General features: G+C 33.7%; 1 protein-coding gene, 1 long non-coding RNA gene and 1 pseudogene across 3 annotated transcripts; 1 reads left to right on the top strand and 2 right to left on the bottom strand.

Moving 5' to 3' along the window:
* The first annotated feature begins 4,751 nt into the window (after nucleotides 1-4,751).
* Nucleotides 4,752-5,681, top strand: LOC146949580 (uncharacterized). Its single transcript, XR_015027323.1, has 2 exons — nucleotides 4,752-4,857; nucleotides 5,401-5,681. It is a non-coding gene; the product is annotated as an uncharacterized LOC146949580 (long non-coding RNA).
* Nucleotides 5,682-9,380: 3,699 nt separating this feature from the next.
* On the bottom strand, nucleotides 9,381-11,685 carry LOC146949578 (AAA-ATPase At3g50940 pseudogene; annotated as a pseudogene). Its single transcript, XR_015027322.1, has 2 exons — nucleotides 10,507-11,685; nucleotides 9,381-10,156 (listed from the first exon to the last, which is right to left on the bottom strand). The product of XR_015027322.1 is annotated as an AAA-ATPase At3g50940 pseudogene (transcript).
* LOC146949579 (P-loop containing nucleoside triphosphate hydrolases superfamily protein) lies at nucleotides 9,698-10,180 on the bottom strand. Its single transcript, XM_085748536.1, has one exon. It carries the CDS (start codon nucleotides 10,178-10,180, stop codon nucleotides 9,698-9,700), a length of 483 nt encoding a protein of 160 aa, XP_085604662.1.
* Nucleotides 11,686-19,843: the final 8,158 nt, after the last annotated feature.

Below are 19,843 nucleotides of genomic sequence, written 5' to 3'. Positions count from 1 at the left end.
TGTAAGACGTGCAAGTATCTAACCTGGTAGAGGAAACTATACCTAATCTTATTATTGACAACATTAACAACATGCTCGTTATGATTCTCTCTCAAGTGGAAACTCATAAGGTTGTTTTCAATCTAAACAAGGATGATTCTCCGGGTCCTGATGGATTTGCGGCAGTCTTTTATCAAACCTATTAGAAAATTGTGAAAACTTGCGTAAGATAGGAGTGAGGCGAGGTGACCCTCTGTCACCTCTCCTTTTTTGCATTGCTGAAGATGCCCTCAGTAGAGGTATCAAAAATCTTGTAGAGCAAGGAAAATTAGATTTCACCAGAGGTGTAGAAACATTCAGGTCCCCTCTTGTTTACTTTATCCTGATGATATCATGAATTTTTTCAAAGGTAAGTAAGATATCTTCAATTAATGCACCGATGAGCCTCATCAACTTATATGCTCAAATTTCTGGTCAATTAATAAACCTTAGAAAATCAATCATATACTCTGAATATATCTCCCCTTCCAAACTTGGTCACATTTCTAACATGCTAGGATTTAATAAAAGTTCTCTTTCTTTTACATATATTGGTGTTCCCATATTCAAGGGGAAGTCAAAAACATTTCATTTGATGCTTATCGAAGACAAGATTAAAGCTAATCTTAGTGCCTGGAAAGCTTGTCAAATTTGTGCTCCAAGGAATTCTTATTCATACCATATAAATTTACTCTTGGCCAAATTCCCTTCTAAAAAAAAAATAAAGGTTGTATACGAAATTTTATTTGGAGTGGTGACATATCAAAAAAGAAAATGGTGATAATAGGTTGGAATAAGTTATGCAAGCCTTTACAAGAAGGAGTCTTAGACTTAAGATCTTTGATTACGCTCAATGAATATGCTAACCTAAAGCTATGTTGGGATTTCAGGAACTATAATAACGATTGGGCAACTATTCTAAAAAGTATTTTTTCAGAGGTAGGAAAACAATCTCTCATCATATTTACTCTTTAATTTGTGATAGTGTCAAAGCTAAAAACTACCTAATTGATGAAAACTCACACTAGTTGATTGGTTGTGGTGAATCTATTAATATTTTGTTAGATTCTTGGTGTGGGCCTCCAATTGCCTTTATTTTGAATCTAGATCAATCTGGGCATAGCCATCTTTCTGCTAAAGTCTATGATATTATTAGTAACCATCAATGGGAAATTCCCATATATGTTGAATTGGCATTTCCTAGGATCAATCAAATTTCACAACAAGTGATTTTGCCAACTGACCTCATGGAAGATAATCTCATCTGGAATCCTAGCAGCTTTGGTGACTTATCACTAAAGAATCCTTTTTATTCAAATCTAATCCAAGAACTTTGCTTCATTAGCCAATGCAAGACAAATTTCCAACTGATGATAATCTCAATACTAGAGGGTGCAACAACCTTTCAATGTGTTCTACTTGTTTAGATTGCAATGAATCAACTTTTCACTTATTTTTTGAATGTTCCTTTGCTCTTAAACTTTGCTCCTCGTTGGTCACAATTCTAAACATTACTTTGCAATTCTCATCAATACATGATATCTGAAGTTTATGTGACAAGAACTGGACGACTCAATGTAAGGTAGTTATCAAAGTTATCATAATTAACCTTCTGAATGGCATTTGGTACAGAAGAAATCAAGCACAATTTCAAGATAAATTGATTCACTTGAAAACTGCTATCAATTTAATTATCTTAAATGTCTATCTTTCTGGTAATTACACTTAGAAAACATACGTTGTTTCCATTTTGAATACACTATGTCGAAACCTTTCAAGGTAAACACTCATCCACATAAAGCTCGTGTCATCAAAGAAGTTATTTGGTCTCCTCCAATCCAAAATTGGATCAAAGTCTACACAGATGTAGCTACCATGAATAGTCCTAAGAAGGCAGCTTCGGGTGGAATTTATAGGAATCTAAATGGAGATTGTACTACTTGTTTTGATCGATATTTAGGCCTTGATAATGCTTTGTTTGCTGAACTAAATGTTGTAGTGATAGCTGTTGAGCTAACAGCTTTAAAAGGTTATACCAGTCTCTAGCTAGAATCAGATTCCCAGGCAGTCCTTCTTGCTTTCAAGTCAACCAAAGTAGTGCCTTGGTGTTTAAGAAATAGATGGCTTAACTACTTACTTCTAACCAGCAATATGATATTTTTTGCTACACACATATAAGGAATGGAATATTTGTGCAGATAGGTTAGCCAACTTTGGCCTTACCTTTTCCTTTTATTCTTTAGCTTTATGGATAGATTTAACTGACTTTATCAGGCCGGAGTACACTAGGAGTATGAGAATTAGTCTCTGATAGAAATCATCCTCTACTAAGTTGGATCATCTGATACAAGAACTTCTGACTCTGACAAAATGTAATATCTAATCACTCTAAAAGAAGATAAGTGGAAATGTCAAAAATTGCTTTATTGCCTAAAAGCCTTGAGGTGTAGACGTGGCTTGATTAAAATCATAAGGATCCAGTTGAGCCTCATTAATTAGACATGGAGGCTTACCATGAAATCTCGAGCAATTTTCAATAGTGTGTGAGTCGATTGTAGTGCTCATATTTGGGATTGGAGTTGGATGATCCTTTGCAGAGCGATTCTAATTGAATACTTTGCTAGAACTTGAAGAAGGCTAAAATACTATATTATTGATCCATAAAGGGCTAAGATCATGATTAAGGTGTTGCATTGACTACACTCATGTAGCCTTTCAGCTGGATGACTTGCGTTAGGAGGGAGAAGCTAATTAAATCAACGAATATCAGTATGAATGTTACTAATATATGTAGAGTTAGAGCCATATATCTTTTTCAACTTGATGATATTCATCAATCTTTGGCATACTTTATACATACATTTTGTTTCATTAGCATCGCGTTTTTTATCCTAACTCCAAACCGACTCACACGATACATGAGGACATACATGATAAAAAGTAGACTTAATGACACTAACATAGCTAAGCATCAATCTTCTTCCACATAAATTTTTCATTCTCATGCATCTTGTCAATCTTTTTAGTGAAATGTTCTTCAAATTCTTGACCTCCAACCCATAATATAATGTCGTCACCTCAACTATCATAATTAGACCTCTTAAATTTTTCAACTAAAAGCGAAAAAGTAACATACATGATAAAAATACTTTTGTTAGCATCCTAAGTGGTGCTATGGTTAACATCAAAGGTAGTAGATGCTGAAGCAGAAATCATCAGTGTCGCCAGACAAAGAGAAATACATCATTTTGTAGAGGATCAGGTACTTTCGCAACTCAAAAGTTGGAATTAAGGACAAATCTAGAATCATATGAGGGAGACAAGTCTGGTGAGACAAACAACGACAGACTGGGTTGGGATTCCGACTTAATGATATCATCGGTTGCCAAAAAGGTCATTGGAATGGGCGACAACAATGGTAGTTTGTGATAGAAAGTAATTAAACTAGATGTGGGAAGTGTCACAATAGTGGGGAAGGGGCAAATAAAAGTTCAAATAATATTTGCCAAGAACATATTTCAACGGGGGACAATTGGTCCACCAGACAATCACAATTTAGGGTTGCCTCCCAAAAGGCTTTGGATAGCATATTGAAAGAGATAAAGTTATAGAGATTGAGAGACATTTATCGAAACTGTACGACTGAGTAGCACTAAATAAGGTATATTATATATGATTATACGATTAAGATTAATTACAAAAAGAATATTCTACATAATATGATATGTCAAGAAGCATTTGTGATGATCTTCTACATTCATCCACTCCTGCGTCATCTAACCCCCCATAGATGATTCTCTAGAACATGAAAATCCCACCACATGCTCGTTCCTTCCTTTGGTGTCTTTCTCATCAATGCATTCCTACTCGTGTTAATCTCACCACCAGGGGTATACCATGCGAAGATACGTGTGTGATGTGTGAATCATTGACAGAATCACGTATACATCTATTCTTTGTGTGCACTAAAGTTATGAAATGTTGGGATCGTATTAATTTGGGAAACCACACTCGCGAGCTGCTGCACGGGGCTAGTGATTTCACTACTATGTTGTTTGATTTTCAATAGAAATATATTATTTTTTTTGACAAGAATTTAAACAGTAACAATTCTTATTATTGGCCCTTTCAAATAAAAAAAATCTTATTATTGGCACATCTTATACTATAATTAATAGCATTTATTTTAAATATAATTGTTTTTTTGTCAAAAAAAATAAAGCTTAAAAGTCCTCTTATTTTCTTGTGCTCTTTTTTTACGTCAAATTTATCATTTGAGCTATGAAGTATTAAATATTTGATATTATATTTAATTCTAAATTAAATTAAATTTTTCTTTGTGGCGGAAAATACATACTAGCATACTTTAACATAAAAAGAAATATTTAACTTCAAAATATTTATTTATCTAGAACAGTCAATAGATTGTTTTTTATACAAAGAATTATGTATTTATGCCAAGAAAAATAAAAATATTTATTTATCTAGAATACTCATTAATTTTAATAATATTTTTAGTCAAAAAACTTTAATAATATTTATTAATACAAAAATATTTAATTTCAAAATATTGACTTCAAATTTATTACAATTAAAATATAATTTAATATATGCATATATATGAAACATACTAATTAATATGTTTGACTAGAAATAATAATTTAATAATCAATTTTCCTGTCCCTAAAAAAGAAAAAATTAATTTTCCTAGAACACTCAATAAATAGCTTCTCATGGGCATTGTTTTTTTATTCATCATTCAAGAGAACATGGCAACTAGCATTAACCGTGTGCACTTTTTCATTTCAGTTCTATGCATTGTTTATGTTTTGTGTCCAGGTAACAAATTTACTTATTCATTATCTATTTTTCATGCACCTTTTTTAGAATTATAATATAATAATCATTTCTACAAAAGAGATCGAAATGAAAATCATGTTCTAATGTTGAGAATATACGCTTCTTATAAAAATATTGACAATATATGTTTTTCTATTTAGTATGTACAATGTTTGACATGTTTAAAAGTTTTTAATTAATGTTAGACAACCAGTAAAAAAAAAAGGACGTAATATATTACTCCCTCCGTTTCAAAATGAGTGTCGTTTTAGCCAATTGCACACATATTAAGGAATGGAATAAAGTAGTCAAATGTCATAGCAATTTTACCAAATTATCCTAATCAACTATTGGTTTGTTTTTCATTAAAGAAAAAATAATACTTTGGAAGTAGTGTAACATAGTATTAATTGAAGGGTACAATTGAAAAGAAAAAGTCATTATTGCATTGGAAACTGAAAGCGACATTCGTTTTGAAACAATTTTTTTTGGCTAAAACGACACTCATTTTGAAACGGAGGGAGTACATTCTATTGATTGTAGGAGGAAGAGGCTCTGCAACACCACCTGCTCCAAAGAAGTATTGCTTTATCTTAGACCCATGTCGAGATAACATACAAATATGTGATGATAATTGTGAAGAAAGGTCTTTTGGGAGTGAAGAAAGGTCTTTTGGGAAGAAAGGCGGCACATGTGTAAGAGAGAATTTGTGTTGTTGCAATGACAACGAATAATTATAGTACCTTGTCAAAGTATATCTACACACAGTCTTTTTGACTTGTGGAAAATAAATACAATGATTTCAGATGATTTCAGTTTGAAAAGCAATTCGTGACTCAAATTTATATTTATATCACCCTTCGGCCACTCTTATAAATTATAAACAAAAATCAATATTTTAGATTCATTCAATTAATGGTGCATATGATCTTTATTATAGATCATATAACTTATTATTTAATAAATGAATCTAAAATATTAATTTTTGCTTATAATAGTGATCGGAGGGTGTAGAGAATACATGCTTTGGGATAATTTTTCACTTTCAGTTATACACTTCAACAAATTTACCAATAAGAATATTATTATTGACATTATTCAAAAATATAAGAATTTATATTATATTTATTATATTTTTGTTGTCATTGAAAATGATTACAATGGGTTGTGACAATATTTTTTTTTTTGAAAGATATGGGTTGTTACAATATGAAAGTGCAAAATAATTATACCTAAAATTTTAATCAAAATCAAAATTGCATAAAAAAACATTGTTCATAATTTATACGTATTAGCACAATAAAAAATAAGACAAACGTCTCAACGCTAGTTATTAAATATAAAGGGAATAAATGATTTTGGCCTGATTTTTTCAGTTATCAATTATAGCTTTAAAAAAAGTTGTTTATAATAGTGTTATATTGTTGGTTGTCTGTTTCGAGTACAACTGAGCGTGGACTAGACTACAACTCTTCTGTATAGGGCGCGTGAAGTTGAGACACGCTTTCAGAGACGTTACGTTGACTATTCGTACAAGACACATGGTATCAAAGTATGCGTAGGTTGAATTGGGACCACAACAAGTTTAGCAGCATAACTTAATTTGGGGTGAGCTTGGCATGGTTCATGTCACTTGAACAGTCAAACCAGTGTTGGGTGAGGACCAGGGTCGTCCCCGACAATTCGGAGGCCCGGTTACAGACTTGACAATTTTCATTTAAAATGAATTGAAAAAATAATCCAACACTATTTATAGTGATAGACAATTAAGTTGTAGTTAATATATGAGCAATGGTTCACATATGACCTTTACCTACAGATAAATAGACATTTACTTATGGACACTGCAAAATTGACAGCAAAATTTTTGTCTTTCTGACTTTTTTACCTATGAAAAAAATGACATTTAGTGACGGGTTCTGTCCGTGGGTACAAGTTTTTTTTGTTTTTTATTTTATTTGGAAGCCCCTCTAAGTGTGAGGCCCTGTGCCAAGGGCCTTGTTGCGCTTCACCAGGGCCGGCCCTGGTGAGGACGAACTGAGCCAGGGTAGGTTTCTCTCTTGGCCTAACGGTTTATGCTTGATGGATGATTTGTATGACTTGTGTTCAACTCCTGCCAAGTTACTGTATTGAATTTTTGCTGTATTGAATTTTTTTTAAGCTATATTGAATTTTTTTAAAATTATTAATATTAATAAAAAGGGTGTTGTAGGGAATCGAACCTTTAACACCATGTTAAAATGCTCTCACCCAAACCATTTTGTTATACTGTTTAAAATGTCAGTGGTCTACTTTGTTAATATATATAGTTGCTTTGAAAGTTTTGTCACACCAATATCAAATGTCTAGATCCGCCCCTGAACTGAGCTGGTATGACTTGAACAATCAAACTAGTGTTGACGGTTGAGTGAAGAGGAGTAGACTAACATGACTTGAACAACCAAACAAGTGTTGAGTGAAGACGAACCGAGTTTGCATGACTTGAACAGTGTTGAGTAAGATGTTGTTGATCGGTCAAGTCAACTATTATAAGTCACATAGTATGGTCCATCCATGCCATTTCAAATGCTATGTGGATGTTACAGAGGTAAAGAAATGAAGTCCAGACTACATAAGGTAACTCTATCTCAAATTCCAAAGGCAAGTCAAAGGTTTATTCTCCTTGAAGAGCCAAAGAAATGAAGTGCAAGATCTTTGGAAAAAGATACATAGACCACTCTCAATATACACCCCTTTGTACCACTGCTGATGTGGCAGAGGTAGTTTGGTAATTTCACACGATAGGGATAGTTTGGTAGTTTCACTCACAACCACACAATCTTCTCCTCTTCCTCTTCTCTGTTCACCGCCATATCCGATGCTCTGCCTCTTCTCACAACCACACAATCTTCCCTCTTCCTCTTCCTCTGAGATATGAAGGTAAGAACGGTGGTGGTGGGGTGAGATCCGAGGGTAAAAGACGGTGGCGTCGTTATTGGTGAGGTGTTGTAAACGGCGACGGGGAGGAGAAAAAGGATGAAGGAGTTGAGAACGGTGGTGGTGAAATCGAAGATGGGAACGACGGTGGTGGTTCTGGGTTTTCAGGACATGGTCGCCGTCGCCGTTTCTGGACATGGTCACCGTCGCCGTTTCTGGGTCTGTTTTATGAATTTTCAGACACGATTGCCGGTTTTTGAGGGTGAGGATGGTGGCTGTATTGGTTTCTGATGGACGGCGGTAACGTTTCACTGTTTCTGGTGACGTTTGAGGAAGGCGGTGACATTTGTGGTGACGATGGCTGTGGCGGGTGAGTGGCCGGAGGTGGTGGTCGGTGGAGGAGAGGATGGAGGAAGAGAGTTGATTGTTTCTCTGTTTTTTTTTTTGGAATCACACAATAAAAGGCTGCCATGTGTCGCATTTTGGTGTGGAGGTCAATGGGTGTTTGCCACATAAGGTGGTTCACCTATAAGGACTCACATCTTTTTACGAAAACTCATGCACGAGGTGCATTATACTCTGACGCACATGTTGCACCATAAAAAAGGATTCTACTTTTGGTAGACACGCGTACCAGCATGTGCGATGCACACATGAACCAATCAAGAACTGCCAAGTCAGCTAAGTACAATGAACGATGCGCTAAATTGGTGAATTCAACACTTGGCAACAAGATTGAAGATTTTTGTCATCCTCATTGCATGCATTAATTGTTCCTAATGCAATAAATGAACAAATTTTCATAAAACTTACCACTTTAGGTGCTTAAAGAGTGTTCCGGGGTGCTCGTTAACATTTTCCTAATGTTTTTCATTGCCTAATCAACTCTAAATTGATTTTAAGAGACAATTCATTCTTAACACTCGTGATTGTAAATGGAACTAGATATAGTGTTATCTCGTTAATTGATCTAGACATAGGAAGTTAATCAGTGTGACTAGGAAATTGACGTTCAATTAAACTTTTTATAACATTAGTTTTCACCAAAGATAATAGAGTGTTGTATTAGATAAACTGGACATTAAGCCAAGAGATTGGTCTTGGTTTATTTTGTTAAATTGTTGTGAACATAGAAACTCGATTGTTCTTGTTTATAATTATTGATTAATTGCTATGTAGAAATTAAACAAGAGCAATGCTATTTATCAAGAAAAAAAACATCAAGAATTCTTCAAGAATAAAGAGTAGCCAATCACAATGCACTATTTTCCACAATTCAAGGAGGTGTGGCTAAAAAATAGGAAGTGGACAAATAAATCATGCAATTAAAACTTGCCACATGTGTCTTGAAAAATTCTTGATGCTATTTTTCTAGATAAATAGCATTTTCCATTAAACAATCCCTGTGGAAACTAACTTATTCTTTTCGTTACTTGGACGACGTTTTGCTACACTTGGCAAAAGGCCATCAATAGCTCATAAAAACGGTTTATAACTAAGATTTAAAAAGTTATTTTATTTTATCTTTTGTTATAAAAATAGGTCATACATAATCATTATGCTATATGAGCACTAAATAAAATTGTTTATCCAAATAGGGTCCAGGATTGGATAATTGGTGCACGAGGTTCACTTCAGTTTTTGCTCCCACATATATCATGTCATATAAACATAATTGTACTTAGCACCAAAAAGAAGCAATTACAGTTAATGACTGCAATTTGAAATCATGGAACTAGAGCATGAGAATTAGCTCATAAATCAAATTGAGGAAGCTGCTTTAGAGCAACAACCTAAATCCAAGTAAAGTAATTAAAACGTCCCAACAAAATCTTTTGTTTGCTCTCTAGCAGTTTAGGTAGCGGTTTCGGTGTTCTATGTTTCTTTACATTAGTTGTGCCGACGTGTTCGTGTCAGTGTCATGTCATGTGTTCGTGTTGGAGCCCGTGTCGGAGTCCGCCGGAGTCCCTGCTTCATAGCTGCCTAGTTCATTTTCTTCTTTGACATTTTCTTCATTCTTAATGTCTTCTTTGATCATTTTCTTGGCTTGGAGGAATTTGATAAGGTCTTGTAAGCATTCTGTAGCATCAACATCCTTTGTTAACTCTTCTGCAATTTCAGCTGGAGTAACTTGAACTTCTCCTAGAAGCTGTTCAATCTTTTCAAAGAGTTCATGTTCAGTAATGCAAAGGTAGTTCAAAACCAATTGCTTAAAAGCAGAAAAGTTGCAATATGACAAGTGAATTTGCTTGTCCATTCTACCAGGCCTTAATAGAGCAGGATCAAGCCTGTCTTTGTGATTTGTTGTGAAAACAATTATGTGTTCTTCTCCACAGCATGACCAAAGACCATCTACTGCATTCAATAGTCCTGAAAGTGTCACCTGTTGAAATTTTGAAACAAACATTTTAGTTTAAAATTATGTCGTCATTATAAATTTTTCCAATAAAAAACATTTGACATGAACAAAAGAATATGACGTCGCTTGATTCAAGTAGTCCTTACATAATATTTTAGTTTACATATTATGCCCTCGTGCAGAATGAGTCACATCCTTAGCAATTGGACCAAAACTTATTCACTAAATTATGACTATCATGAATTATATGAATCTAAACTAGGTTCAAGTCATATACATCAAAAGATTTTCTAGTTTTATGCATCTCTTTGGCATTTTCGTACTAATGAAACTCAAAGATGAATGATAGATATATTTTGAAGAGAAATACATACCTTATTGTGTGCATTATCAAGCACGTCTTTATCTTCTTCTCGGTTCTACAAATTTATAGTGCAATCAATATCCTCTATCACAAGTATAGAACGGTTGGAAATACCAATGATAAGTTGCTTCAAGGTCTTATTATCCCCTACATCAGTGAGATCCAAGTCATAGATATCATAGTTGAGATAGTTAGCCATGGCTGCAATCAAGCTAGACTTTCCAGTACCAGGTGGACCATACAACAAGTAACCGCGTTGCCAAGCTTTCCCTGTTCTTCCATAAAATTCTTTGGCTTTGACAAAATTGTCCAAATCGTTCATAATTTCCCTTCGAAGCTCTTCATCAATTGCAAGAGTGTTGAAACTCATTGGATGGTTGAAATTGACAGGTTCATGGCTCCAGCAACCATAGTCATTTGAGTGAATCTTGATAGCCATGTTTCCTTGTTTAATTTGTTTAGCTATCTCCATCACATAAGGCAAATATGAATCGAAGATCTTGTTCTTATGTTTTTTGTGAAAAGTTAGTTCATAGGATCGAATTTCTGACACGGGTGAGGAATTTACATCATTATGTCGAGTTCGTGATCCATCTTCTTGTATGCATATTAATTTCCACTTTACTCTAATACCTTCAAATTCATCACTCACTTCTTCACCTCTATCAATATTGAATGAAAGCTTTTTATGATCATGAGATTTGCTTACTTTAACTCTTTCTGTTGAGACAGTTGCTTTAGTTCCTAGATAGGTTTCTGCAGCCTCAAAAACTTGGTTTTTTGCCATCCCTTGAAATTCATCGATGACTATTGTAAACTGCGCTGAGAATTGGCGAAAAACATGATGAAGTCCCGATTGTACAAAGTTTAGGATCTCATGAGGAATGACTTCATTTGTGATGTTTCGCACAAGCACAATTGAGGCCATTGCAGATAAAAGTGTCTTGCTATCGAACATTGCTGCGATCTTACTGCAGTAAATTCGAATCCGGCAAAAGATCAGAACAAAGATTAAAGATAGTTTCTTTTGAGAGGGATTAGAGATAGTTTTTTGTTTGGATCTTGATTGATATGGTTTAAGATGTTTTTCTTTCAATTGTTGTATAAGTTATATATAGTTTGAAACTATAGCATGAATAACGTGCATAGCAAGTTCGGTCTTGGATTGGTGTTTCAGGAGTTGATCATCAAAATCTCCACGCTCATTTTTTCCAGTTTACTAATTATCTCGGAGGCTTGACGACTCGTCGATCGTTTCTCCAGTTACTTTGGCTCCTTTGTGTTTGGCTAGTGTGGAAAGAACGTAATAATAGAATATTTAATAACATTCACACTTCCGTTAGATAGCTCATAGATAAGGTAAAATTTCATTCTTACTGATGGTTGAAGGCTAAAAATGTCACTTTTGTATATGGTAGTCAGCAATGGTGGTCTTGTTTGGGTATCGGCTATCAGACTTTTATGTAATCATTTGACAGACATTTTGTAATTTGAGCGACCTTTTTGGCACACCTTGTATTAAAGAGGCGTCTCTAACTGTGTTAATATACACCGTTTTTAATTCTTCAAAAAAAATAAAATACTTATCTATAACATCTATCATATCATTCTCTCTTATCTATTAATCTTTTTAGGTGTATATCAAACATCTTATTGTAATTATGATGCAGGAGGTAGCCGTATATGAGAGGTCCCTTGTGAGCTGTATGATTTTGAAAGAGCAAATATGCAAAGAAACAAAGATAAAGTGTTATGAGCTAGTTATATTCTAGAAATGGAAACCATAGAGACTCTGTCCACTTTTTAAAGTTGTCCCTTTGTGTTGAAACTTCTTTTTTAATCATTCAAGATCAAGTACTTCTTCTTTTTCAATCCTTTGTTTTTAATTATTGAATAGTTATGTCTGTCTTGATTCAATAACCTGCCGAACTCAATTTAATCTGCCGAACTCAATTATGTAACAATTTTGATTCTTTCCTTCAATGATGGGCCACAATCGCATAAAAGGATGGTCTTTTTTAATTTGTGCCTACTTTGTCAATGTTATGCTTTATTGAAAATAAAAAATAATTTGTGCCTACTTTGTCAATGTTATGCTTTATTGAAAATAAAAAAGAAGGCAAATTTGTACTTGTAGTAGTAGCATAGGAGAAAGGAGGTGGAAATTAGGACTCCTTTCTTGATTGGTTTATTTATTTATTTTGATTTTTGAACCATGTGATACGATACTTAAAATAAGTAAAATAAGGAGTTTCCTCAAAAAAAGTAAAATAAGGAGTATTGATGGATTATAATTAGAGATTAGTTTTTTTTAGAGTAATAACACGTTGGAATTAATTTTAGAATAAATTATGATGGAATAATTTTAGGCGATTAGTTTAATTCTACTTTATCTTTTAGTAGCATGTTATTTAGAATTTTTAGTATAACTATCATTTCTATTTTATAGTTGTTATGGGTCATAAGCATTTGTGTTGCCTCATGTTGTTTTGTGATTTGAGGGAGATTGTGGCCGTTGGATCGGTGTGATTGAGTGTGGAGATTTCATGTGGATATAATTTGTAATCATGGAATGTGGTCTATTGCAAATGTCATGTACTTTAGAGTTATAGTGTTGTTAGATTTTTTGAGTGGCTTGTGTGTTCCATTTGTTGTTTGCCTGCACACAGTAGTGCATTTTTTTTTCCATAATATTAGTATAAAGTTTCTACCGCTGCTTAACAATGATTAATCTCCATTAAAAACATCTAGGGCGCAGGTAGGCTCTTCCTTCGCATCAAATTTTTTTCCATACGCATAAGCTATGAATCAAACACTAATCACATACACCCTTCGATCACTAATATAAGCAAAAGTGTCTTGCTATCGAACATTGTTGCGATCTTACTGCAGTAAATTCGAATCCGGCAAAAGATCAAAACAAAGATTAAAGATAGTTTCTTTTGAGAGGGATTAGAGATAGTTTTTTGTTTGGATCTTGATTGATATGGTTTAAGATGTTTTTCTTTCAATTGTTGTATAAAGTTATATATAGTTTGAAACTATAGCATGAATAACGTGCATAGCAAGTTTTTTGTTTTGGACGGAACGTTCACAGCAAGCTCATTGACTTTTCTAGGAGCAAATAGTTTTTCTTTTAATGTTGGGAGAATTCAATTCAGTTTTGATTTCCTTTCTTGTAAAAAAAATAAAGATATTAAGATTGAACATTTTCACCCGAATTCATCAGTAAGAAAAAGAAAACTAAATTATGAGTCAAAAAAATATTAAAATGTGTAACCCTCTTACATCAATGATAGTTCAATTTTTACTCAACTTCTTCATAACATGTATGAGTCAAAAAACATTAATCTATACTTGGTCTCTTTTTTTTTGTAATATTTGTCTAGTAGCTGGAGCTCACATATTTTAAATGTGGAGAAGTGAGGTATCCAAAATTCGAACTCCAACCTCGGCATATATTATACAATGTCCCTACCAATTCAGCTAAACTCACGGTGACTCTATAGTTAACACAAAGCCATATAATTTTGACTCAAGTTCTTCATAGGAATTGTAAGCATTGATTTAGCTCTCAGATGGACCTACTCTCATCCTAAAACTCAAAATATAGTTCAAAGTTTGAATATTGTTCAACATTTTATTTTGACTATTTTCTTACTTGGAGGATATTTTGGTCCACTAAACGTTGGAATCGGGTTATGAAATCTTCAAAGCATTTGAGAAGCTGATGTTATAATTTCAATGGCACTAGTATGATCTGAAAATAACATCTACAACTCTATATATTAATCAAAGCTTTTACACTGCTCGAATGGTGTGAAAACGACTTTATTTTTTATTTCTAGTGTGTTGACTTGGTAGACATCAGATTTAACTCTTGATCTCTTTATCAAGTATGTGGAACTTTGTCTAAAAATTTTTGAGATGAAAATCACTACAATGTTAATTATGCATAGGAAAATTCGTTCTGATCGGCACTACCTCCGTCCCAAAATAATTGATCTATTTGATCATTTCACACATTATAAAAAGTATATGAATGAAACAGAGAAAATAATATTTTTCTATTATGTCCCGTGAGCCTAGCTCAGTTGGTAGGACAATTCATTATTATATGCAGGGGCCGGGGTTCGAACCCCGGACACCCCACTTATTCACCTTATAAGGTGAATTCTAGCCACTAGACTACCTGACCAAAAAAAAAACATTTACTGTTTATTACTTTATTTTTTTGAATCATATTTTAATTTATGATTTACATATCATCAATGAAAGATATTTTTGTAAAATAACTCATAATTACTCTTTTCTATTCAGCGTTAATTGCATTTCTTAATATATGTGACATTGTTAGATCGACATATAATTTGAAACCGAGTTAGTAGTTTGATGATATAATGAAATTTTTATATATTCCATTAAAAAAAATTCGATACATAGCAATATTACATAGAATTTAGGTACGCACTTTTTCACGTCCATTGATTCTCATCCAACTAGCATTATAGACTTTTCTTCTTCTTTTTGTTTTTCATTTTTGTTTTCCTCTTCTTCAATGGAGCTTTAACATTGTACTTCTTCCATTTCTAAATACATGTTGCCGTCAAACACTTTACACATGTAAGACATAACTTTGACTATTAATATCTTTAGTTATCTATAATAGGAAAGAGAAATGATAAGTTGACAACCAAAAAGTTGTCCCACACCATATTTTTATACTGTTTTGAGTACAAATTTAATTTTTTAATATTCCTTTCCATCTTGAAATCTGTGCATGCTTGGAATTGCTTGGTGGGATATATACGGTGTAAGCAAGGTTGTAGATTTTTGCATGTCAACATATCATTGCCCAATAGGAAATTATGAAAATTTGATTTTTTTTGAAAATATTCATTGACACAAATTGAACAGCATCTTACATGCTAGCATTTGTATTGATATATTAGTTAAAAATAATGGTCAAAGTAAATTAGATGAATAATGCACATTTCAAATTTGTGACATATATTTTGAAATCGAAAGAGTATTTCTTTTCCCAATTATTATTTGAAAGCGAATAAAATAGGAGATGAAGTTATGTTTATTCTTTTGAGCATTGTTCATTTATTTCTCGAAAAAAGTTAATGCAATATTTTTTTTTTAAGGCAAATGGGGTGCAGAGGGAGAACCAACTGCAACACCCTAGATATATAAATATAAAAGGAAACAAGAACAAAAAGAGAAAGGGGACATGAACCAAAACCTTCTCACAGACGATAAAAGCCAACAAAAAAATGGGTGACAAACGCCATACCCAGAAAGAACATCAAAATTAAAGCAAAACAAACAAAGGGAAAAAGAAAAGAACAAAAAAAAAAGAAAAGTAAAAGAGAGAAAATCCATGAATCAATCTGGTAACTGATAAGTACCCAAAAGTACTATAATTCATGTGTTAAAATAAGCATTTTAGTGACTTGTTATGCAAGTTATCTATGGAAAAGCTTCATTTATGTGCATTAATGCCATTTATGCTTTGTATGCTTTACTTTACCCTTGGATGCAGGAAATTATAAGCAAGGAACAAGAATTGCCAAAAAGATCACAAGAATTTCGCTAATAGCCCAATTTGAGCTATTAGCCCAATCATGAAGAAAAGCACACCAGTGTGAAGAACGTAGCTAATAGCCCAATTTGAGCTATTAGCCCAGTGTGAAGAACGTCGCTAATAGCCCAATTTGAGCTATTAGCGTATAAATTAGGCCAAGACATTGACACCCACTCCGGGAATTCTGGCACTAGAAGACATTGATTGTGACAGGCACTTAACCTAATAATTTCGCTAATAGCCCAATTTGGGCTATTAGCCCAGCCTCAGATTTCGCTATTAGCCCAGATTGGGCTATTAGCCTAATTTCCTGTCCTATAAATACAATGCACTCCTCTCTTCCAAAAGACCCCATCTTCACTCTATACTGTAATATATATTTTCTTAGATAGTTTATGTTTTGTAAGAGAGGAGTTAGATCTTTCCATAGAGAGAAACACAAAGCAAGGTAGTTAGGAGTAGATTCAATAATTGATTCATTGAGACATCATGGATCTTTTCATGGAATCTTCTTCTTTCTTTTATCCTTTGCAAAGCTATCATAGACATATGTAGCTGCATCTAACTTGTGGTTTTGAGGTAATCAAACAAGCTATTATGTAATTTCTTGATCTTTTAATTTATGGTTCTAGCTTATTTATTCAATATTGTTGTTATTCTCGTTCTTAATACTTTCAACGAGATTCAAGATGATTTGGACACGAACTCTTGAATCTAGAACTAGAATAACAATCTATCTTAAATTATCACTCTTGACGCGTTTGACTAATCTTTGATAATCACTTTAATCAAGAACTTAATGCTTTCGGACATTTAGTCAGGCTGGACACGGTCGATTAAGTTATCCGATCGTCTTTGTGATCGTTTAAAGGATTTGGACATGAATGTTTAAACGATACCTTAGAAATAATGGTATCGCTTTGGACACGAAGGATATTGTAGAAATGATTGTGATAATATTGTTGAATATGTTAGAACCTGATTAATTGATCGAAAGATTGCAGTTGTTACGCTTGGTTGATGTCTCTGACCTCAAGCGGAATCGCTCTATATCTTCTGGTTTTATTTTTATGTCAAGTAGTTAAAATAGTTTTTACAAATAAACAAATTATATTCAGATCCTTAACGTGAAAAATATTGTGGAAATATTTAAAGATATACACCATCCCTGTGGAGACGATATAAACGAAAATACTTACTTTTGATCGTATGAAAATACTACCTTCAGTAACCTACCCCCAGAGCGAGTATTGTGAACCTGAAAACCCTTCTGTTTGTTCTTCTTCTTTGTGGCCATAGACTCCACCTCAATGAAGGGCTCTTCCGAAACGGCAGAACGGTTCCTCAAATAATTGATAGCCGTCTCTCTCTCTTCCTCATCAGTGTAAAGTTGAGGCTCAACTGTAGCATCACTACTCTTCCAAAAATGCTGCTGCAAAATCTCCAAGTCATGAGCAACAATTGGATTTAAAACCTCATTTCTTAAGGGAAGTGAGCTACACAATGATGAGGAATCTTGACTGTAGTCCAAATCAGTGACAACGTCACTCCAAGGACCAACAATGCGTACATCAGGAAATTTGTCACTCTGTTGATCCTTTCTTTGTTTCTCAACCAAATCAGTGGTAAGATCATCTACAACCTGAACTGCTTACACAGGAACAGTTCCCACAGAAGTACTAGGAATAAGCTCTTCCTCAAAGATTATATGATCTCTAATAAGCTCATTGGATCTTTCCTGCTTAGACCTTATTATATCAAAAATAAGGGGATCCTCAAATGGCACAGGTTTGCTTTTGCTTTGCCCTTGATCTGCAGTTCTTTTAGGAACAAAAATATGTTTAGGTTTTACAGGGTCTATTTTGGTGACAACCTTTTCAAAAGAATTCTTATTGACAAGATCATTTTTACAATGATCAGAAGAATGGCCAATAGAATTGCAATTGAAACAAAAGTATGGAGGTTTTTCATACTCAATCTCAATTTCAAAAGAATACTATTCTCTTTCAACCCACAATGAGTCAGGGAGAAAACCAGCCATATTAATATCAACAAGCACGCGCGCATAATGACCAAATGTGCGACTTCTAGTGTTCTTTTCAATTGTTACAGGCATACCTAAAGCCCCAGCAATCTCAAATAAAGTAATAGGTTGCCAATACTCCAGTGGAAGATAATAAAAACGCACCCATACCTGACTATGAGTTTGTTTTTGACTAGAAGCAATAAAATCTAAAGACCAACGAGAAAGCCGTAGCAATCGCGGTTTCAAGTTCCAAGTACCATTTGACCAAACACTTCTAAGGTCATCTGCACAGGAGAAACGGAATTCAAAAAAACCTCGACCTAGGGGAACCATCTTCCATTGATCAATAGGTTTCTATAAACGCTTGGGTTTCTCATGCAAATCTTTAGAGGAAAAAGGTTTATCACCACGAGCCAACACTAATCTTCCATGAAGATAATTATTACAATTAGAAAGACCAGATTGGTAACCCTATTCTGAAATTTTGATTGCAAAGGAATCACCTTTCAAACAAGGTTTTGGGAGATCAGACAAAGAAGCATCAACTTCCTGAAGCAGCGCTTATGCAAGGTTGCGATTAGAGACCGTGCGAGGAACCACGGAAGGCTTCGGCGAAGGGGAGACCAAGCAAGTCCAAGGACATACGAAAGGTACCGGAGTAGCAGACATTGCAAACCCACTTGTGGTTGCTGACCTACAACAGAATCCGTAACAACAACAACAAACAGAGAATTGTACTGCAATCGAAATAAGATAAACCAGTGTTGCTGACTTGCTGAAGAATCTGTAACAACAACGAACATAAATTTGTATGCTAAACGAATTGAAAATTTGAACAAGGACCCAGATTCGTTGTGAAGCAAAACTCGATTAAGCTGAAGCAATAAGAAGAACAGAACCTGAGTTTAGAATGAGAAACAGTGATGGGCGGAGACCGTGAGATGAGCGGAGACCGCCAAACCCTCTAGTGGCGAGCAACCCTCCTGCGGGTTACTGTTCATGGTTTTCTCCGTCTAGTCTATGTTGTTATATCCTATCAGTCAAGTTAATGCAATACATGAAAGAGTTTTGCATTTAATAAAAAAATAGTATGATAATGTAGGAACAACAAGGATTTAATAGTCCTCGTGAGCTTAGCTCGGTTGGTATGGACAATGCATAATATATGTAAGGTCTGGGGTTCAAAACCCGGCCACCACAAAAAAAAATAATGATTTAATAAAAAAATGTGAAAAATAAAAAATTAGATAAAAAATGTCAAAAATAAAAAATTAGATTTTTTATAAAAAAAATTAGATTTTTTTTTAAGATATGCTAAGAATAGCAAGGAATAAAAAATTAGATTTTTTTTAAGATATGCTAAGAATAGCAAGGAAAATGTCAAACACAAGATCACAAAGTTAGACCAAGAGAATTTTCCACGCATGCAATTCAAAAGATATATTACAAACTCAACTTTGAAGTTAGTGGACTATTATTAAGCACAATTTTAAGATAGACAAATTGTATAGATCTTATTTATTTATTTTTTTACTCAGATTTAGTTTGATTTTAGTTTTAAGATTTTCTTTTTTAAAATATTAGTTATTTATTTTTTAATATTAATATAAGATTTCGTTTTAAATGTATAGATCTTTTTAGTCAAAAAAACAAAGTATAGATCTTTTTAGTAAAAAAAAGTATAGATTTTTAATTTAATACAGAAAAAAAATATATATATAATAGTTGCCT

The sequence above is a fragment of the Medicago sativa genome, chromosome 2 (genome assembly GCF_051527215.1).
Source record: "Medicago sativa cultivar Bolivia chromosome 2, Bolivia_mono, whole genome shotgun sequence".
Lineage (NCBI taxonomy): Eukaryota > Viridiplantae > Streptophyta > Magnoliopsida > Fabales > Fabaceae > Medicago > Medicago sativa.
The sequence above is the reverse complement of the archived record's forward strand: the minus strand, read 5'-3'. Positions and strand labels throughout refer to the sequence as shown.

Excerpts from the sequence above, each read along its gene's own strand:
- LOC146949579 (XM_085748536.1), bottom strand. The coding sequence starts at position 10,180 with ATGTTTGTTTCAAAATTTCAACAGGTGACACTTTCAGGACTATTGAAT.